This window comes from Juglans microcarpa x Juglans regia, chromosome 8S (genome assembly GCF_004785595.1).
Source record: "Juglans microcarpa x Juglans regia isolate MS1-56 chromosome 8S, Jm3101_v1.0, whole genome shotgun sequence".
Taxonomy (NCBI): Eukaryota; Viridiplantae; Streptophyta; class Magnoliopsida; order Fagales; family Juglandaceae; genus Juglans; species Juglans microcarpa x Juglans regia.
In genome coordinates, this window is record NC_054609.1 from 18,007,428 (window position 1) to 18,030,391 (window position 22,964).

General features: G+C 37.6%; 1 protein-coding gene across 1 annotated transcript; it reads left to right on the forward strand.

The window, feature by feature from the left end:
• The first annotated feature begins 3,303 nt into the window (after window positions 1-3,303).
• Window positions 3,304-15,948, forward strand: LOC121244685 (26S proteasome regulatory subunit RPN13-like). The gene is made up of 13 exons (XM_041142858.1): window positions 3,304-3,358; window positions 3,515-3,607; window positions 3,791-3,850; window positions 5,113-5,151; window positions 5,244-5,318; window positions 5,422-5,488; window positions 12,537-12,621; window positions 13,481-13,599; window positions 13,695-13,718; window positions 14,766-14,860; window positions 14,938-15,015; window positions 15,114-15,168; window positions 15,706-15,948. Exons 1-13 carry the CDS (start codon window positions 3,320-3,322, stop codon window positions 15,846-15,848), a joined length of 972 nt encoding a protein of 323 aa, XP_040998792.1. The 5' UTR covers window positions 3,304-3,319; the 3' UTR covers window positions 15,849-15,948.
• Window positions 15,949-22,964: the final 7,016 nt, after the last annotated feature.

Below are 22,964 nucleotides of genomic sequence, written 5' to 3' on the forward strand. Positions count from 1 at the left end.
TGGATACTTGATAGCCACGAACAAATCAACTTAAGACAATATACAATTTGAAATACAATGTAAAAGATCATCTTGAACTTGCACATGGAGAAAACTCATGATTCCATAATGTTAAAAGAAACTGCCAAGATTTAGACATGGTTTGACTTATCAACTTTTCCAATACATAAAAGAACTGAGCAAAACAAAACAATACAAAAACTAATTTTCTACCGTTTTTGACATAAAAAAAAGTAGAGACCCAATAGAAAATAATTTTACTACATAATGCTACCATGAATGAGTTGTGTGTCAGTAATCGTGCTCTTAGATGATTCAATCTGAGAATATCATGGTTTGTCTTTGTCAATGCAGGAAAAAAAGAAAAGAGAAATGATAAACCAACACCTAATCAACTACTTATAGAGCAACCTAAAATATACCATATATACAACATCAACCCCTAAATACACTAGATTCACAATCGGCCTAAAATACACTAGATTCACTAATGGCCTAAAGCATCAACCCCTAAACTACACCAGATGCAACAAATATTAAGCTTACTTATAGAGCATGCGGTTGGTTGATGGAGATTGATCTAGGGGTGAGAAAGAGATTTTTGGGCTTAAGAGAGAAAATTGAGTGCAATGGCTTGAAGGGAAAGAGAGTGTGAGCGACTGAGAGGTGAGAGAAAGTGAGAGTTGCTTGAGGAGAGAGAGAGAGAGAGAGAGAGAGAGAGAGAGAATTTGGGGCACTGTGAAGGAGCACGAAGTTTCTCCTAAGGGCGAACAAACACATTCAAATCCTAGAGAATGAGTAAAAGTGCTAGTCCCTAGGGGCGAGCAGAGAGTGTGAAGCCAAGCACAAGGTGGCAAGGTGCTCGTCTCGAAGAAAAGGTCAATCCACGAGTCAATTTGGATGCATGACGATGCCTAGTCCATTCCTTAGTTAGCCTGAACACATGTTGATACCGTGGTCCATCGTTGGATAGATTTGGACCCGTGGAGGTGTTGAGGATCTATCCATGGATCGATATTGATATACAGTGTTGTGTTGTCGTGGGCCTCAGCACTAGAGATCCACGACGTGTTGCCTTGTGCTTGCGCTTCAAAGACCCCTGCCCTGTCATTGGTCTAGTTTTGATTGTGCTGACACTGCCACAAGTCAATGGTTCTCATACTGATGACACCACCGTGGGTTTGGTCTTGATAGTTCTCATATCTATGACACCATCGCTTGTTTGTATCTGTTCCATGATTGATTGAGATCTAAGATAGAGATTTCTAGTTGTCGATAGTTATGGATATTTCTGATTGTCAATAGGTTGATTGGTTTGGATATGGATGTTTTTATCTAATTTGATTTGTTATAGAGACATTTTATTCCTTCGGATATGTGGTAGAGACATTTTAGCTTTAACCCAAAAATTATAAAAAAGGGTACTCTAGTCATATTAGTATTTATAATAGGAATATTTAATCCAATACGTATATATAGAGAAGCATTTGGGTCAAAGTCATCACATGAGTTCCTATTCCCTAATTCATCAACTCGCTCTATTGATAGATATTTTCTTCTTTATTTGAACTATATTATATTTTGTTTTTTAAACATCTTTTTGTAATTTTTTCTACTACTTTTAATTCTTTTTTATCCTAAGCAAATATATATATATATATATACATGTATATCATTAAGATATGCAAAGAAGATATATGAGGAGGGGTGAAGTTCCTAACGAACACCACATTACAACAACCACAACGCAACAAAGCAAAGAAATATTGGGTTTTAGGACCAAAATCTTAATCCCCACCCATACCATGCCAAGAAGGTATCATCTTAAATGAAGATTTTTTACTATGATTCCACCGTTGGAGACGGTGGATGCTGAAAGTGAACATCAATTTGTTGAGACCTGAGATGTTTCCCGAAGAGACCTGTATTTCATTCCTCAAGACATTGGTTAGGAAAAGTGAAAACATAGTAGGAAGACCGACATTGAATGGCTTGGACTGTGGTTGACCAAGTTTCTTCACGTTCGCCTGGGGCGATGCGTGGTCACCATGTGCAAGTGATTGTGGGATGAGGTGAGTCGAATTACGAAGATCTTGAGGTGGCGAATCTGTTGATACAATGCGTCTAGTCATGTTGGACGCATTTTGGTGCGACAGTGTGTGACGGCCACACGCGGAACAAACTGCGTGTGAGTATCACGCAGTGAGATTTTTGCCGTAGTTTTGCTTCATCCTAGTAGATCTGTAGTTGGGGGTGGGGTGGTGGGGTGCGTACATGCAATGGGTTGCCGAAGTGCAATAGATGAATGAGGGTGTCGCAGAGAAGAAGGTGGATGTTCCCCCTAGAATTAAGGGAGCAAGGCCTATGATTGTTTGAGAAACCTAGTACTTCACCCTATAAGTCTAGTAATAGATAGTTCCGATAGCGCTACGGCTTAAAAGTGCCTCCAATTCATTACTAATCTAATGACCAAAATGGAGTCGATAGAAAGAAGGGATTAAAAACACTAGCAAAGAAACTTATATACAAATAGGTACTGAAAAATGAACAAAGAGGAGGATAAGGGCCAATTTATACACAAAAAAGTACTGGAAAAGGAACAGAGAGGACATACTCTATCCTCCTCTCCGGTGGAAACATTGATTAGAAAAGATAACAAACTTTTTTAGAAAGAAGAGAGAGTTTCTCTCTTAAAAAAAGAAAAATTTTCAATGAAGTTAATTCATTTGTGTTGTCTTAGTTGACTATTTAGGCCGGCCTCCAACTCATCTTATCTAATCATTACAATTTTATCAAATTTTAATACAAAATATAATAAATAATTTAATTTTTTTTAAATTTTTAAATAATTATAATATTAAAAAAAAATAATATTTTAATAATATTTTATTTAATTTTTATATTCAACTATTCAAACCTTAGTGCTATTTTTTTTTTTTTTTTGAAGTGTTCCTTAGACACGCGGTGTCAACATTACTTGATAATTTTCAGGCTCTTGGTGAGGCGATAGACGGGGGTGACTCTATAAACCCCCACTTGAATATACACCCCGAGTATGTTCAAGCTCGTGACGGATCTTACCTAGATACTTTGTGTATTTGTAAAAGGTCCGAAAACTTTTATCATCATTAATCGGATAAAAATTCCTCTCCCTCTGTTAGGGTTTTGGTTTTCAATCTGCCTAGGGATTTATGTGAAGAAAAGAAAAAAAAAAAACAAAGATACGAGTTAAATAAGCAGTGAATTTACCGTAATTCATCTCTCTATTCTTTCTTTTTTAGTTACAATTGGAAATAAAAATAAGGAGATTAGCGGAGTTATGGGTTCGTCTTCAACCGAAGTTTTTCCACAAATGCAGGTACGTAATTTTTCGTGGCTTTATTAAGAAACTTGTTTGTGCGCGTGCGCGCATAAAATACGTACGTACGTGTTCGTTTTAGGTTGTGTTTGTTAAGATTCTTGTGGTCCCATGGTATTTGTTGCATCAATTCATCACATAAGCTTCAATTGATAGGAAATCATGCTGGAGTTTCGGGCTGGTAAAATGTATTTTGACGGGAAAAGGGTTGTCCCTGATACTCGCAAAGGGCTTGTTCGTATAGCAAGGGTATGCTGAGTAAGAAAAAAAATTATGTTTTTTTTTTTGTTTTTTTCCTTTAGCATTCCATTTGTCTAAAGATCCATTTTTGTTAAAATTTGAATATCCATGTCTCTTAGTTTTAGTTCATCTTTTGAACCTATGTCTTGGCACAACTTTTGAGGGTAAAATCTATCTTGTATCTTTTGTCAGGGGGAGGAAGGCTTGGTCCATTTTCAGTGGATTGATCGGACAAAGAATGCTGTCGAAGATGTATCCTTACTATTACTTTTTCTTTTTATTGGCTGCTTTAACTTAACTTTCATTCACTTGAATTGTTGCTTTTCCGTGAAAGTATTTTGTGGTCTACATGCATATGAAACATTTATATGTGTAGTCATTCAGTTTGTTTGGCATTTGGTCTCAACTCCCATGTCTTAGAACTGCTAAGGTTTAGTATCTTTATTGAAGAACCCATTTTATTTGTTCCTTTTTTTTTTTTTTCTTTTACATGTTATCATCCGAGAAAGTGCATAGGCATCCCTCGTAAACCTTTTCTTGTACCGTTATATCACTATTATACTAATTTCTACTAATTATCATTATCAACAGATTTGGATAATTAAACCCAAGGGGTTGGCCAAAGTGGGGAAGGCCTTGGTCTTGGGGTATCATTCCCTTCAAGGTCCGAGGTTCAACACCTCATGGGTGCAAACAATCCTTTGGGGCTACACCCCTGGTGAAAAGCCAGCGATTTAACCAGTTCTGTGTAGGGAAACTTCCGAGGGTGCGGTGCATGGGACCGAGGTTTACTTTGCAGGGGTGGGTCCGAAGGGCTCTCTGCCTTGGAGAGGTTTCCCGACATTAAAAAAAAAAAAAAAAAAAAAAAAAAAAGAAAAAAAAAAAAAAAAAGAAAAAAAGAAAAAAAACAGATTTGGATAATTTGTTTTGTGCTATCAAACAATCCTTAAAGCATTCGGTGTTTGATATCTACCAGATTCAAATCTGGTTTGGACATGGTTTGTTCTTTTCTAAAAGGGAAAAATAATTTGAAATTACAAAATGGCTACATATGGGTGGGCTTTTTATTGCGGTTAGGGACATTATCGGGTCAGAAGGTTGTCATCCTTGTTAGCTGTATATTATATTATAAAATGAGTATTGAACTCATTGTGTCTTTTCTTCATTTCTTCTATGGAAGTTGAAACTAAGACGATGAGATTTGACTTATTAAAAAAAACTAAGACGATGAGATTTGATGCTCTCACTATTAGCAGCTTACATTCTCATTGTTTTCACTTATAAAAAAAAAAAAAAAAAAAACATTCTCATTGTTTTCATGGTGGTATACTGGTATTACATTATAGCTTTGTCCTTGCCCTTCCCTTTGCAAGTCTGCTGTATGTATCCTCCTTTCCCCTTTTACCTTTTGTACTAATGTTCTCTGATCCTTAGTCTTTGCTCTTTCTATTACCGTTTCTTATGTGGCTATTGTTCATAAGTTTCCTGGCTTTCCTTGACACAAGTTATTGTAGGATCAAATTGTATTTCCTGATGAGGCATTTTTTGAGAAGGTATATCATTTTGTATTCAATTGTTTGCCCAGTGTAATCATTGTATGTTTGAGTACATTAATGATCATCAGTGATGCCATTCTTGTACTTAGGTTAATCAATCATCGGACAGAGTATACATCCTGAAGTTCGATAGTGACGACAGGAAGTTCTTTTTCTGGATGCAGGTCAGGTTCATTGGTCCTATTTTTTTTCTCTCCTCCTTTTGTAAGAATTAGTTGTGAGACTATTCTTATGATTTTGACATGTTATGCCTCAAATTGTTTTCAGGAGCCCAATGCTGATGGTGACTCACAGCTATGTAGTGCAGTCAATTACCACCTCAATCGACCAATAGGTATATAATTTCTGATTTAAGTGATTTAATTGTCACATCTATAATAAGTCTCTCTCTCTCTCTCTCATGAGTCTCTGTTTTCCTTTTTCTGGTGCTCCTTGCCGGAATTAGCCTTTCCTTTTCCTTCTTTCAGCCTCTTCTCTACTCTTTAATTTTTTTTCCCTTTTTTCTTCCTTATCTCGTGATGGGTGTTAGTAGGAAGTTGCTCGTTGACTCTTAAGATTTTTTATTTCCATCGTGAGAACGAAAAGTGGTGGCGGATCATGGAGAAAAGTCGTTTGGTTACAAAGTTCATTACTATGGATGTTTATGCCGTGGATTGGTTAGCCACTGTGGTGATTGCTTGTGGTGTGTCGATTGGTCCGTCAGATTTTTATGAGTCTAGACGTAATGGGAATCAGGTGTTGCTTGCCCAACGTTGCCATAACAAATATGGTCGCTTCTTAGCATTGTCTGAATATGGGAAAGAGGTGAGGTGTGGTTTAATTGTGGTCCAGAAAGGATTGAAGGGTGAGGGGTGGAGGTGATTTGTTGCAATGTTGAAAGAGGTAGTTTCCATGTCCTCTGTTTCGGGTGTGAAAAAACAGAGCAGCTCCTCAAGAGGGTTTCTCCATCTTCTCGTGCTCAAGCGGTGTTTGGTTTGAAGGGGTCTTTTGTGGAGGTACTGAAGAAGCTGCCATCTTCTTCGGAGACTCATGGTTGCTCGAGGAGCAAGCGGGATGTTAGTGGGGTGGACGGTGGGGAGGTGGTGCAGCCGGAATTCAATTTTCTCAAATATGATGCTTGGATTTCCAAGGGTGGTGTGTCAAGGGTTGAAGAGGGCATGTGTTTGTTGTCCATATAGAGCACCCCTTATTGGATATGAGGGATAAAATAGATTTCATGTTACGTTGGGTGAAAACGGGCTTAGGCTTGTTGAAGGATGGAGTGGGCTGCAAGTTTGGAGAAGTGGATAAGCAGGTGTTTGACGATATAGTTGGGTCGGTCTTTATGGGCCCAAAATTGGGCGAGGATAAGAAAGGCAAACAAAAAGTTGGTATTGGCTAAAGGCTCACTTCGTATTTGGAGAGAAAAGCCCCGTATTAGGCCTGTTTCGAGGTTATCGGGTGTGGAACCTTCACCCTCATCTGCAGTGCCGCCGTTGGTTCACCGTTGTCTTGGTTGGCACAGACCTATCCGTTGGATCCCGTAGTTCCATCGGATAGTGCATCTGTGCCGGAAATGCCGGAAATGGAAGATGGGGGAATTTATGCCGAATCTTGAGTCACGGATAGTGGTGGAGCAAATAGCTGTCCCATTGATCCTCTGATTCTGTATGTAATGGGTTCGCACTTAGTGGGCTCTGTTCTGTTGGTTGTTCAACCTTTGTTTCCTGTGGAGGCTTTATTGCGAATGGGGATGGACAATAGGTTTTTTTCACAAGTGTTGCTTAACTCTGGTATGGTGCAGCAGGATGTTGGGGAGGTTCCTGATGCTTTGAACCTACAATTGGTTTTGTGTGAAGGGGATGGTGCTGTTGGCAAAGAAGATGACCCAATTCCTTTATGTGCTCTTTCCCCTTGTCACACTCCTTCATGTGCTGTGTCAGATTGGGTTTTAAAAAAGGTAGAGGAAATACATGCTTGTGTTGGGATCTCTTGTGATGATTTTGAAGAACAATTTAAGGCTCTTCTCATAGCCATTGAATCTGGACGCTCCTCGGCTTTGAAATCAGCCTCTAAAAAAAAGGGGAGTTAAGAAGATTAGAATGCTCTATGAACTATGATATTAAGGAGGGGAGTGGAGGAAGGGACAGATTGAAAGGGAGGGGGTCTCATCTTTTTTATGAAGCCTAAGATTCTTTCTTTGAATGTTAGGGGGCTTAATGACCCTAATAAACACCTTCGTATCAAGTCTTTGTTACGTAATTTGAAAGTTGACATTGTTTGTTTACAAGAAATGAAGTTATGCTTTATCGATAGATGTTTAATTCATAGCTTGTGGGGGTGTTCCTATGTGAGTTGGGCTTATGTGGCGTCTATAGGAGGTTCAGGAGGTGTTCTTTAGATGTGGGACACAAGGGTGGTAGGGTCTATGGAGGAATGTATAGGGAGTTTCTTTGTAGCGTGCTTCTTTAAAAATGTAGAGGATGGATAGGAGTGGGCCTTCGTGGATGTTTATGGCAAAGTTTTGAATTCTATTCCGGTGGTACTGGAACATAATATTTTGGTACCAATACATTTCAGTCTACTGGGATTGTCATTATATGGATAAATTATATATATAAATATATAAATAATTATAGATATATAGAAAAAATATATTCTAAAATAATATCAAGACAAGTTTTAAAAATATAAATACATAAAAAAACTCAAAAAAGCTTTTTAATACTAGTCTTAAAAGTACCTGCAAGGCAAAAACTAACTCTGAATTAATTCAATATGTCACCTGCGTGTGTACAACAATATATATATATATATATATATATAATTATAAACATATGTTTGACACTCAAAAGTATATACCTTGGAATCTCTATCTAATTGAAGAATCTCTTCTTTTCATGAAGATTGTGGGTATTTTTCAACACCAAGAATTATCAACCCAACCGCTCCCTTTGTCATCATTTGCTTTCTCATTCTTGGGCTTCTTTCTTTCTGAGCTATTGGTTCTCCAATTTTAGGTGATGTCTATTATTTTTCTCCAATTTTCTTTCTTTGCATATCCATTGTTTGTCCAGTTAAAAAATAGATCAGAACGAAATATTTTACCGGTCTAATTTCCCATTGCTTTTATTCGAAAGAATCAATACTTGTAATTAAAGCCAATTGGGTCTGCTCTAATATGCTGAGCTTGATGAAAATTAAAAGCTTTAGAATGCTGGGTTTTCTCTCTCTCCTTTTATTTTCCCGCATTTTCTCTGCAACCAAATGAGCACTGTTTTGTTGTTTGGTTGTTTTATTGAGTTACTTTTGTTTGCTAGCAACACACGTGATAGAGGGGACAAACCTTTTACTGAGTTGGACGAGGTGGAGTGTGGAGTGTACGTCGACGTGTGGCAGAGGAACACAAGCTATGATGTAGGGAGCAACAACCAACAAGAGTTGTGAGTCGACTGGAGCTTCGACAGAGCAACATGGGACAGAGCTACGAGCCTGCAATGACGTTGATTGTGGTGTGCACCGATTGTTGGAGTGTGGAGAAAATGGGATCTAAGTTTTGATTTGGGATATGAGACTTTGAGTTCTAATTTTGCAAGGGAAGGAGATTTGAGACTTTGAGTTCTAATTTTCCAAGGGAAGGAGATTTGAGACTTTGAGTTCTAATTTTGCAAGGGAAGGGGGGAGAAAAATCGATCGGCGCTTTTAGGTGATTTACAAAAGTACCATTCAGTTACTTTTTGGACTGAAATTACCATTCCGGCCGGAATGGTTGGAATTTGACCCGGAACGTAATAGTAACCTACATCGTGCCAGTTACTGTTTCAGCACGGAAAATTTAGGCTGTTCTAGCCGGAACGGAACAAAATGGAATGAATTTTAAAACCTTGGTTTATGGTCCAAATTTAGATAGGGAAAGGAGTCTTTTGTGGGCGGAATTGGCGGGTTTGTACTCTCTTTGGGACATTCCATTGTGTATGAGTGGGGGGACTTCAACGTTAATCAATTTTCGAGTGAACATTTAGGATATTCTAGTTCTTCACAAGCAATGGAGGATTTTTCTGAGTTTATTTTGGATTGGATCTCTTGGACCTTCCTCTTGTGGGGGGTGTATCTACTTGGTCTAACAGTCGTGGCTGGTCGAGATTGGATTGTTTTCTTGTTTCTCCTTCATGGGGAGGCACATTACCCGTAGTTGTGTCTAAAGAGATTGCCCTGGGTCTGTTTGGACCATTTCCTTACCTTGCTGGACGGCGGCGGCGACATGCATGGGGGCTGGAGGTATTTTAAGTTTGAAAATATGTGGTTGGGAGCTAATGGCTTTGTTGATAAGGTTAGAAGTTGGTGATCATCTTATTAGTTCATAGGTGCTCCAAGTTTCATTCTTGCTGGTAAGCTCAATGCTTTGAAACTTGATTTAAAGAAGTGGAATGCAGAAATTTTTGGGAATATCAATGGCCAGAAAAACTCTCTTATAGGAGTTGCAGGTTTTGGAGTCTGGGGATGAGGATGGTGTCCCTTCTAAGGAGGCATTTTTTAGAGAAAAAAAATCTGTGGTGGCTGACCTTGAGAGGGTGTTATTGATGGAGGAAATCTCTTGGCAGCAAAAATCAAAGGCCTTTTGGTTTGAGAGAAGGGCATAAATGTACTAAATCTTTTCATAAAATGGCTAGCTCGCACTGTAGGAACAATGCTATTGAGATGCTCCACTCTGATAGTTGTGTGATCTCATCTCCTCCTGAGATTCAAGATCTTATAGTGCATTATTATGAAGATCTTCTCTTTGAATTTGCTTCTTGGAGGCCTAGACTTGATGGGTTGGTTTTTGACTCTCTTGATCCCCTTAGTGTGAGTTGGTTGGAGAGAGTGTTTGATGAAGATTGAGGTTTTTAAGGTGGTTAGTGGGATGGTCAAAGGCAAAGCTCCTGAACCGGATGGTTTTTCAATTGCCTTCTTTCAAGTTTGTTGGGAGATTGTGAAAGAAGATATGATGCGGGTCTTTTAGGAGTTTTTCTCCTTTCAAAAGTTTGGAAAATCTCTTAATGCCACTGTCATTGCCCTAATCCCCAAGAAACGTGGGGCCTCTGTGCTCAAATATTTTTGACCTATTAGCCTTGTGAGGGGGGTCTACAAGATATTTTCGAAGGTTCTTGCTAATCGTATGAGCAAGGTGATGGGTCAAATCATCTCTAAGCCTCAAAATGCATTTGTTCGGGGCAAACAAATCCTTGATTCGGTGCTTATTGCTAATGAATGCCTAGACAGTCGTTTGAGGGAGGGCGCTCCTGGTGTTCTTTCTAAGCTTGATATGGAAAAGACTTTTGATCATGTGAATTGAGACTTCCTTTTCTATATGCTTGGGAGATGTGGTTTTGGGGCAAGGTGGTGTTCATGGATTAGGCACTGTGTTTCTACTGCCCGATTTTCGGTATTGGTTAATGGTAACCTTGCTGGTTTTTTCCATAGCTCGCGTGGATTGAGACAGGGGGACCCTTTATCTCCCTTCCTTTTTGTCATTATTATGGAGGCATTGGGCCAAATGGTGGTGGTAGCTTTTTTTTTTTTTTTTTTTTTGGGGGGGGGGGGGTTCCTTTCTGGTTTTTCAGTTGGTAATGCCATTAACAAGTCTATTACCCTTTCACATCTTCTTTTTTGTAGATGATACCCTCATTTTTTGTGATGTGGATTGTGGCCATATTCAAGCCTTAAGGGCTGCATTATTATGCTTTGAAGCTGTTTTGGGCCTAAAGGTGAATCTTAGAAAGTCAGAGTTGGTTCCAATGGGGGAGGTGCATAACATTAATAGTTTGGCAAGCTTGTTGGGCTGTAAAATTGCCTCTCTCCCTATGAAATATTTGGGTCTCCTATTGGGGGCACCTTTCAAGGCTCGTGCTATTTGGGATGGGGTTGTTGAGAAAGTTGAGAGAAGACTAGCTAGTTGAAAGCGACTATATTTATCTAAAGGGGGTAGACTTACTCTTATTTAAGAGTACTCTTTCTACTTTAAATAAAAAGAAAAAAAAAAAGAAAAAAAAGAAAAAGAAAAAGAGTACTCTTTCTAATCTCCCTACTTATTTTCAATCGCTGTTCCCATTGCCTGCAATAGTAGCAAACCACATTGAGAAGTTGTTTCGTGCTTTTCTATGGGGTGGTATGGGCGAGGATACTAAGTTCCACCTTGTTAGTTGGAATAAAGTTTGTTCTCTCATTTCGGTTGGAGGGCTGGGAGTTCATAATTTTAGGGTTATTGGGAAAGTGGCTATGGAGATATCAATTGGTAGGGAGTTGCTTTGGAGGGAGGTCATTGATTGGAAATATGTTAGTGCTTAGGAGGTTTGGTTTTCTAACGCCGTTCGGGGGGCTTATGGTGTGGGGCTTTGGAAGTTTATTAGAAAGTGCTGGGAGAGCTTTGTTAGTCATGTAAACTTTGCTGTTGGTGAGGGATCTAGGATCCGTTTCTGGTTGGACATTTGGTGTGGCCCCCAATAGTGTGTTTCCAGCTATTTTTTGATTGGCTTCAGATCAGTTTGCTGCCGTTTCAGATTTGATTTGTAGTTCTAATGGTGTGATTCAGTGGGATATTTGTTTTAACTCGGGCTGTTCAGGATTGGGAGATTGATGAAGTTTCAACTTTTTTTAGCTTTTTATACTCTTTGAGGCTTGGTGGTAATGTTGTGGATAGGATGTTGTGGACATCGAAGGGGTGTAAAAAATTCTCTTTCCGTTTGTACTATAAGCTATTGTCTTTTCAGGATAATCCTCCTTTTCCTTGGAAGCATATTTGGAGGTCACATGCACCTTCCAAGGTGCTTTTTTCACTTGGACTGCATCCCTTGGGAAAATCTTGATGCTGGATAATTTAAGGAAGCGTGGTATTATTGTTATGGAGTGGTGCTTCATGTGCAAAAAGAATGGGGAAACTGTGGATCATCTTCTTTTGCATTGTGAGATGACAAGGGCTTTGTGCAATGGCTTTTTTTGTAGAATTGGTTTGCTAGGGTGATGCTGTTGAGAGTGGTTGACCTCCTTGAGTGTTGGAACGGGATTCATGGTTGTTCTGAAGTGGGCATGGCTAGGAAGATGACTCTTTGTGTCTTATGTGGTGTATTTGGATAGAAAGGAATGAGCGGTGTTTTAATGATAAAGAGCATTCTCTAGAACAAATCTGGAACTTTTTTGTACAATCCTTGCTGTCTGGGATTTCAGCTTTAGGGAATAACGGATCCTCCGTTCATTATTTTCTGAATGTATCTAGGCGTTTTCTTTTGTATACTTCCTGTGTACATGGGCTTCACCTATACATTCGTTTCTAATAATATCCGTTATGTTGAAATTGGTAGACATGCTGCTCTTATTTTGTTTATGATTTCCGCGAGTATGTGCTCTTATTTTGCTGTTTTTAGCAGAGGAGTTCCCTGGTGATGAAGATCCTGATCCTTCTGTTCCTCTACAAGTTTCTGAAGATATGATTGAAGATGATATCTCATCAAGGTACAGTTCTTATAGCAAATTGACGTTAATTATTGAAAAATACTAATGATAATAATAAAAGACCAGTCAACATGATTGCTTGTTAATTTGGTCTGGTAATGGGTTCAATTGGATGGTCAAGTTGAGAGTAATGAATTCTGCACTATTGAAAATATCAATTAGAAAGCACATACCATGTTGGAGTTGTAATATCTCAAGCCAGACAAGTTCTTTTAATCATTTCACTTCTTTGTAAGATATTTTGAAAATCTGAACAACTCTGTGGTATACATAAACACACACACACACACACACACACCTCATGAAATCCAGCACATTAATGGATTCATTCAAGGATCATATTTATCTGAATATATAAAAACTGAGATTCTTGAAAACACTATTAATGGTGCTAATTCTTTCTAAGGAGAGAGCAAGGCATTCACGATGCCAGCTAGGCAGCTACCGTCTACTAAATCGTATGACATATGAAAATGCATCCTGTTGAGCACAGTGGTGGGTTAAGGTTGCTTTTGACAGGAGGGTTTGGGATTAGAGTTTGCAGCGTAGAAACTATTTTTTCTCTCTAATGTATCTTTCTGATGATTTTCTTATATTTTATAAGATTTATATTTGATTTGTTGCCCTATGCTCTTTGAGTGATCATTGTTTCCCAAGTCCTTTGGGACATGCATCATTTTGGTCATGTTGTTTTGTATGCTATTTTGTTCTATTTTGATAGTCATCTATTAGTTGATTCCTCTGAAGCAATCTGGACTGAGATAGATGATGTATTGCGACGCTAACATAACTAAGTTTCCTAATTTCTTTCAATTTGCTGGACATTGCTTTAAATCAATCTCCATATTCTGGTTTACAGAGCTGGAAACTTGGTCAGCACAAACTTGGCTGCGAATGTACCTAGTGAGGTCACCTCTTCATCTGGACCCGTGAAACTGGAATACCTGCAACAAATCTTAAGTAGCATTGGTCCTGCAGGTATGAAGCTGTCTCCTTAAAGAATGCTTTATATTTTCTTTGCCATTAATGCTGTAAAGTCTCACTCTTTTGTTATTTAATTGTATATGTTGCAGATAATGCTGGGGATCGTGATGGAGGTGATAATTTGATTTTCTGTTTTATGTAGCAATCTCTGGTATCAGCTAGACTGTAAAGAAGCCTGTCAATAATGCTATTATATGCAAACTTTTGAATCTGTACATTATTGTCGAGAAAAAAAGAACAAAAAATAGAGAAGAGGAAGAAAAATTAATAGAGTGTTGGTTAGTCTGAGTCAGACGAGAAAGACTTAGGTTGGATAAAAATTTGTAGCATGATGCTTCCACCAGAACTTTTTTTTCTTCATAATTTCTGTGAAGGGTTACTGGGTTAAGCCACTTCTTTGGCCACTTCCCTATCCTGAAAATGCTTTATGTCGTCCTTTATGATGTGCTTCTTCTGCGCTCTTTACGTCTATGTTAATCCTTGTCCTAGCTCTACCAGATTCCCCTTCTTTGTAGACGTGTGTGAGAAACCTTTATTGAGGGAAAACTACCGGTGATGCATATATTGGAATTTAAAGATGTGATGAAACCCTCAGATATTGAGACTATATTAAAATGCTGCCGAGAAGTGTCTATGTTGCATGCCACAATTACAAAGCATACACTATCACATGGAAATAAAAAGACTTGACAGCTATTGTATATTTCACTAAGCCTATGAAAGATTCACGAGTCTTTGTATAGCTTGCCGATAGAAAAAGAAAAGCAGGCCTTATCATCATATTACCATATGCATTTCTTCCTTTCTTCCCTGTTATCTATGACAGATGCTTCTGCTTGTGGGATTCTTAAGGGTGATTTATACTGGAAGACCTGGTTGCAGTAGATTCTTAAGAGGCAGGTTGCATGATGTTGGTTGTCCAGGATATGTCTTATTGGCCAGATCTTCTCTATTTGCTGGCTTTTTGTTAACTCTCCCGGTAATGTAATTAGGTTTAGGTTAAAATTTAACTTGAAAACCCTACGAGTAGGATCTATGAATGAGTCATGAACGTGTTAATTTTATGAAAGGCACATGGTTCATTGGGTTGTTCTCATAACGCATAGATTTTTACTTCCATCAACATCCGTGTTTAATTTTCTCTTTTCTTTTGTGACTAGGCTTTGGATTGAGAGAGATATTGAAGCCTGATTTGATCATGCCATTGATCGAGACATTGCCATTGGATCAGTGTTTAGCATCATACTTGCCTGAGGTGTATAGTTGTCCGGAGTTAATCCTTTATTCCAGTGTTGGTCCATTTTATGAATTTTACTGTTTATATGATTGCAGGGTCATCGGACTCCAGAAGATATATTGGAGTTGCTGCAGAGTCCATCTTTCTGCCAACAAGTGGATTCATTTACTTATGTGAGGATCTTTAGCCCCACCTAGTTAGTTTTCTATGTTTGCAAGTTGCGTTGAGTTCTCTTAGATAACCTTTATTTCATCCAACAATTTTTTTGTAGGTACTTCGAACTGGACAGATAGATTTGTCTCAGTTTGGTATTGACCCAAGTAAATGTAAGTTGTTAGGTTCCAAAATCTCTTAGCTTTGCTTTTTATTCCCATGTTGACTCTACAAGATCTTGTGTCCGTCACGCTTATCAGGCTGGTTACTTGTAGAACTTTAGTATACAAGGCAAATCCTTCATTTTTATCATGGGCTTTAGTTTCTTCTATTTTCCACATTGAACCTTAGGGAGCTCCGTGAAGTTTCTAGATGGAGAATTCTGAGGGTAACATAAAGTCTGTAGGTTTGGGTTATATACATGTTTTAGGACTTGGATGTTGAGAACAGTCTTTGAAACCACGTGACACTCCATGTTTGTTAAAAGACCATCTGTGAATTGAAACATGTAAAGAGCTCAAGCTTTTCATTTTCTGCCTTCAGAACCCATTGCTGGAAAAATATAAAAAGTAAATGGGAAAGAAAATAAGAATAAAAAGATGGTTTTAAAATGACCTCATTAATGAGGGAGATTGCTTAATCATCATTTGATTTATCCACTCATTACGTCATGGTCCGATGATTTTTTTGTCTTTCCTCTTCTCTTGCAGACAAGTTCACTGTTTTATCTTTTCTTGAGGCACTTGAGGCTTCTGTTTCTGGAACATCTGAATCTGAGGAGTCAAGGCAAGATGACAAGGATTTAAGACCTCAATCTTGTAGTCGGACTGACCACATGGATGAGTCCCAGTAGTACAGGACTTTTATTCATCTCTGTTCGTTTCCTTTTTCCTTAATTGTTATAGGCAAATTGGACTTACATGCTCACTCTGTATTTCTCACATACATTTTTCTTAAGGTGAAAAAAAGAGGGTTTAAGGGCTGGGGAAGAAGCAATGAAAGGTCTGGATTTTAAATTGGATACATGACTCCTGTACACAGATCTGAAAATATCATATGTTGCATTGACGTCATTATACTGAGAACTGGATTTGACTCACCAGCAAAGTTTGTTTTGGAACCGGCGGTTGGGCTGCTGATGTGTTCTTTAATGTTTTAGAAACTGAATAGGTTATGTTCATTTTGTTTGTGGCTGGCATTTGACCTTTTGAAGGTGCAAAGCCATCATAATGGTGCCATCACATAGGACCGAGACACAATGCTCTAGGATATATTTTGGACAAGTGTCACCATTTTATGATATATTTTGGACACTTTCTTGCCACCCTAATTTGATAGGAAAAGGTGGCAGCAACATGCTAGTAAAGATCAATTAGGCTATCAAATAAACCCTTTTAGGATGCTAGCGTGGAGGACATGTGTAAGGAATTTTCCTGAAATATCTATAGATATAATATTTGCAATTCGTGAAGTGCGCAAGTGTCGCAATTCCTTTAAAAAAAGTGAGTAAACATGTGATTCACAAGAAAATTAATTTTTTTAATAGTATACTTCACTCTTTTTCAAAACGATTACGTGTCGCTTGCGTACTCTACGACTGTATGTAATATTACTTATATATATATATATGTAATCATCCATCTAGGTGATTTGTAATTTGTGATGAGCAAGGCAAAAATAATGTTATTGTTTTCGTGGATATCAAAGAAGGAACCAATTCCAGTTTTGTTTGAATGGAGAGTCAAAATGGGTGAGATCTATGAATTGATTTGTTAGGTTGTGGCATAATATTTTGGCAAAAAAAGAGGTCCTCTGTTCACGCAACACAGAACATCACATCTAGCTTTCAATTGACCAAGCAAATTTCTATAAGGAACACAAACTTCTTTTCTTTTCTTCTACTTTATGCCCTGGTCCAACAAAGCAGAGAAGCCATTAATGGCCACTTTCATGATTAGTATTGGAAAGTGGTGATTGAGATCCTGCATTTCTTATATTGTATGAGATTTTTCTAATACTTTTAAGGTGTTCTTATTATAATCTTGATTAGTTTTTTTCGGAGTATGGATCCATATGTGACTTGGTTCAATATAAAAGATATTAGAAACAATCTTAACTAAAAATGAGAGACAAACTTGTTACCTATAATGGAATTGCTTGATTAGGGTTTCCGAGATTTAAGGGGAGATCATAATACATGGGAATGAGTATATCAGAGTAGTAAATAGGATAAAGAGAAATAAATAAATTCTTACCCTTTCTAATAATTCATATGGGTTCCAAATGTAAATTTAACAAGAGCATTAAAAAAGTCTTGATAAAATTATTTCCTTGATTTTTTGAATTAATTGGGATACAAAGTCTTTCCCAAGAACTTTTAAGTGCAATTTTTTATTTAGAATCAAATATTGCTTTATTCAATAGTAAGAAACAGATACAATGAAAGCCATATCCTTACAAACACTGACACGCCATACAATTACACAACAGAACATCCCTCTGCATCCATTGCTAAACAAGTTAGAATAAAGTCAGGTGGAGTGGACCAGCATTGAAGAGTATCACCCACAAAACGTGCATTTTAGGCCAAGGTATGTGCTACCTCATTTCCTTGAGGCCAACATGAAGCACATCAAAAGACTGGAAATAAGATAATAAGAGTTGAATCTCCCGAATCATAGGGTTATAGCTAAACTCTTGTTCTTGGATTGATCGAATAACTTCAACAACAAGAGAATCCCCCTCAAGTATCAAGTGAGAGATCCCCATATGGTGAATAATCTGAAAAGCCCTCAAGGCCACAAGCGCCTCAATATACTCTACCAAATAAATGCCTTCTTCCTTCCTTGACATGCTGCCATTTTCATATACTCCACCAAATAAATGCTACCATTTTCATCTCGCAATATTGTACCCACCCTAGACTAATGCAGTTGACTAAAGATAGCCCCATCGAAGTTCAATTTCCACTACCCACAGGGCGGAGGCTTTCAACACAATGTAGATAATCGTTGATTGACTTGCTGACATTGCCAAACCAACATGAATTTCGACATAGGATAAATAGTTTCCCACAACATAAAAAACAGAAGCTTCACTATTCTGGCAAATTCTTAAATTTCTAAACTTCCAAACATCCCAAGCAATGATCACAAACCGTGAAAAAATATGGGGATCATGAAGTCCCATCACTGCCCAAACCACATTATCAAACCGAGAATGCAATTCCAACATATTCATATCCCTTTCAAAGTATTTCGCCCATATTTGAGAAATGCAAGGACATTTACATAATGCATGGAAAATATGTTCATTAGCTGCATGATAGAAATCGCATATATCAGAAGAAAGTATCCTGCGATGAGAAAGTTGGCACTTTGTGGGTAAACCATCATTACAAGCCCTCCATAGAAAACTTTTACCTTTATTTGGTAATTGCAGATGGCAAATATTTTGGCAAAATAATCTATGTAAATCATCATGTAAACTAGTTCCAGCTTCATTCACATATCTTAAATGGAGCACTAAGTGATAAGCTGACTTTACACTGAATAGGCCATTACGTGTACCACTCCATACTAGCTTATCAACATTCCAGGGAATATTAAGTATATCTGAGGCCTCAAAAGGAATGAATACTTGATTTACCAAATCTGAATTCTATCTACCTGGCTATGACGTATCCATTAATTCGTGAACATATGCATCAACATTAAGAATATTGCATCTAGTAATTACTTTCCTATTTGGTGAGGTAGGCAGCCAATTATCTAACCAAATATGCACATGGTCCCCTCGTGCAATACACCACAAACAGCTAGATTGAACAACATATTTAGATTCACATATACTGCGCCACACATAACAAGGGCTAGAGCCCATAATAGATGCTAAAAAATCACAATTCGAGAAATATTTCGCCTTGAAAACAATATAAAAAAGAGAATTTTGGTGTTGTTGCAGCCGCCATCCTTGCTTGGCTAGAAGTGCCAAGTTAAATGCCTCCAAGTACCAAAATCCCAACCCACTAGAAAATTTTGAATGACACATATGCTTCCAACTCACTCAGTGAACCCTACTTTCATGATCTCTTTGCCCCTACCAAAATCGTGCAATCAACCTTTCTAATTCCCGGCACAACCCTTTTGGTAGTTTAAAACAACTCATTTCATAGGTGGGGATGGCCTGAACCATAGCCTTAATCAATACCTCATGACTAGCCTGCGATAATAACTTCTCCTTCTATCGTTGTAATTTTGCCCAAACTGTCTTTAATATCCCAAAAAGTGTGAATTTCCGATTTACCAACAAAAGGAGGTAATCCAAGATATCTATCATGATGATGGATAGAATGAACACCCCATAATTCCTTTATCTCATTCATTACTTCCACATTTGCATTCCAACTAAATAATAATTCAGTTTTCTCCCTATTCAATTGTTGGCATGAGGTAGCCCTATAAGTAGCCAAAATATTTTGAATATGCACATTCTCTAAAACAGAAGCTCGACAAAAGATAATGCTATCATTAGCAAAAAATAAGTGACTAACCCATGGAGTTTTATTGCAAACACTAACTCCCTTCACCAGATTTTGTGATTGAGTCTTTTGCAGCATTGAAGACAAAGCCTCAGCACATATAACAAATAAATAAGGGGAGAGAGGACATCCTTGTTGAAGTCCACATGTGGGTTGAATCGAATCCAAAGGAACTCCATTTATGAGAAATTTATAAGAAGCAGTGGTGATACACATCATAACCAGCCGAATAAATTCAGTAGCAAAGCCCATTTTTAACAAAATCCAAGAAAATCCACTCAACCTGATCATAAGTTTTGCTCATATCTAACTTAATTGACCTACATTCTTTTTTACGTCTTTTCCTCCGTCGAATCACATCCACCCTCTCATAGGCCACCATAGCAATATCCGTAATAAGCCGACCGGGGACAAAAACACATTGTGATGGTGAGATAATCCTTGGTAAAATCAACTTCAACCAACTGGCTAAGACCTTGGCAATGATTTTATAGACTACACTACATAAACTAATGGGTCCATAATCCTTGATGTACTTCAACTGTCGTTTCTTCATAATCAACACAAGATATATGAGATTAAAAATTTAGTAGGCATAACACCTGAATGTCCTGTAACACAGCAACAATAACAGTTTCTCACACCACATACCAATATTTCTGGAAAAATAATGGAGGCATACCATTCGGGCTTGGTGCTTTTTGTGGTTGCATCTAGAATAATGCATCCTTGACCTCAACTTCACTAAAAGGCTATGTTAGATCTCCATTCATTGAATTTAAGAGATAATGCTGTATAGAGTTTAAGGCAACATCAACATCAGTGGGGTTAGTGGAATTAAATAGTGTAGCAAAATAATCTGCAGTCAGAGTAAGCAAATCAGATCCTTCATATGATACCCATCATCATCTTTGAGACAGGTGATCAAGTTTCGACGACGCCTATAAGAAGCCTTAAAATGAAAATATTTCATGTTTTGGTCCCTAGCTCCCAACCAATTTACTCTAGATCCCTGTCTCCACATCAACTCATCCTTTTCCAACAAAAAATTAATATTATTCTTGACATTACAGATAGCTTGAGAAGAAATTAACTATGTTGGTGTAGCCTGTAATAGCTCTAATTTCTTTCGCTTAATAGCCAAATGTTTTTGAACATGTCCAAAATGGGATCGACTCCAAGCATTTAGATTAGACCCACACTGTTTGAGTTTTTCAGCTAGAGACTCTATTTTATACAAATCCCAAGTAGTTTCAATTGTTTCCTCACATCCTCTTGTACCTACCCACATTGTCTCAAATCTAAATAAATGAATAGGGTTATCTGCATAATTGCCCGCATCTATTGTATTCAACACCAAACAACTGTGATATGAAATAGAAGTAGCAATGTTTCAGATTTTACATTAGGGATATTGCTCTAGCCAATCAATATTACTTGTAAACCAATCTAATCTCTCCTGTATTAGGTCTCCCCCTTCTCTTAAATTACTTCATGAAAATAAAGGCCCAACAACATCAATACTCCTTAATTGACAATAATTTAATGCAGAGCCAAAATCAAACATCTGCTTAAATGGCCTTACCCTACTATCCGATTTCTTAGAATGATGTACAATCTCATTAAAGTCACCAAAGCACAGCCACAACTCATCCAATTGGTTTTTAAAATGACGAAGTAAATCCTAGGTTTTATGTCTAAGATGAGTTACATGATGTCCATATATAGCAGATAATCTCCAATTGGTAAAATTTGCAGAATCCGGGACTCACACATTAGAATGAAACTTCGAGTAAGAATGTAAAGACATATTTACCTCGCTTCGCCAAAAAAGGCAGAGTCCTCCACTTTGGCCATTACTTGCCACCGCAAGAAAGCAAGGAAAACTCAACTGAAACTTGAGCCATTCCATACGGCGAACATCAAAGTGTGTCTCCATGATGAAGACCACGTCGAGATCTTCCCTCTGAAGCAAATCTTGGAGGACACAAACTTCTCAAGAGTTCCTAAGCCCTCGAGAGTTCCAGCTCATGATCTTCATTGCGCCCGACGGGGTTGAGCCTCAACCTCTGTCGATAAAACTGGAATCTCCACCATAGCATTATCATCTGTCAACTTCAATTTTTTCAACTAGCCCGTGTTAATGGGGTCTTTCAAAGGCTTCTCCCTGTGCTGACATTTGGTAACACCTAGCTCTCAATAAGGTGATTTTTAGAATTTTTGAAAAACCGGTATGCTATTAAACTTGACTTAGAAACTTTTCTTACTAATGAAGTGCCAGATACGAAAGATCCCATAAATAAATAAATTCAATCTTTATTAAGTACTTAAAATTCAAAAGAGAGTATGCAGAAACACTTATTTAAAATCAATAAAGTCTTCTATGCTTATCAAAATAACTTATTAAACTAAAATTAGAAAACTAAGCATAACATAAACTGTCTAGGCCTCTGCCTAGCCTCCCTGGGCCAAGTCCTATCCTGTAGACCCATCCTTATAAAGATCATCACCTGGGGTGGTTAAAACATAAAAACATGCAAAAATGAGTTGAATACTCAATAAGCAACACATCATATAGTAAACATAATAAACATAGGGTTTTCTTGAAAATATACATACTCATAAATACATACGTAAATAATATGAACATGAACTTATCTTTCATGTGTCATAGGCTGATATCCACTGTTGACCTCCGTGAGTTAGGGTTAGCGAATCTAAATAAATTCTGATTCCGTCCATGACTGTGGGTTGTGGAATCCATACATAAGAAAGACACAGTGGGTGCACTACCAGCATGTACAACCTGGCAATGCAATATGCCCATAACATAAGGTGCCGTCTTCATATCATAACATAGGTTGTTATGTATTTTATCATTCATACTTCATCGTAATCATACTTGCATACTTGTCATATCTAGATTTCAAGTGAAATCACATTTTGTCATAAAATGTTGTGATATATGTTTTTTTCAAATAAAATCATGTTTTTTCATAAATCTTTCGATGCATAACTCATTTCATAAAATCATAAATTTTCAAAAATATTTTAATGCATAATCTTCACATAAATCATGACTTTTCACAAAATATTTGAATGCATAATTCTTCATGTAAAATTGTAGATTTTCATGATTTTTATAATGACTTGGGTATGTAAAAAAGACTTTCCAATGAAAGGCGTACATTCAGTAAAACCAAATCATTTGCGCAGTTTGTTTATTTGTGATGAGATTTTGTGCTTCATTATTTGTTGAGTTTCTTTCAGCAAATAACTCCAATCAGTTGAAATGGCAGAATACGTTTATTGAATGCGATGTGTCAATATTGAGTTCAAACTATTGAGGTTGATGGTTTCCATCAAATGCTCTACCACAACGTAATGGCTAGTGATATGATTACCATCATAAAGTGGATGTGCTGCCTA

What these genes read in the sequence shown, in the direction of transcription:
- LOC121244685 (XM_041142858.1), top strand. Translation starts at nt 3,320, where the DNA reads ATGGGTTCGTCTTCAACCGAAGTTTTTCCACAAATGCAG. An exon ending in CAAAGAATGCTGTCGAAGAT is followed by an intron (nt 3,851 to 5,112) that starts GTATCCTTACTA and finishes AAGTTATTGTAG; the next exon opens with GATCAAATTGTATTTCCTGA. An exon ending in TGCTGGGGATCGTGATGGAG is followed by an intron (nt 13,719 to 14,765) that starts GTGATAATTTGA and finishes TTTTGTGACTAG; the next exon opens with GCTTTGGATTGAGAGAGATA.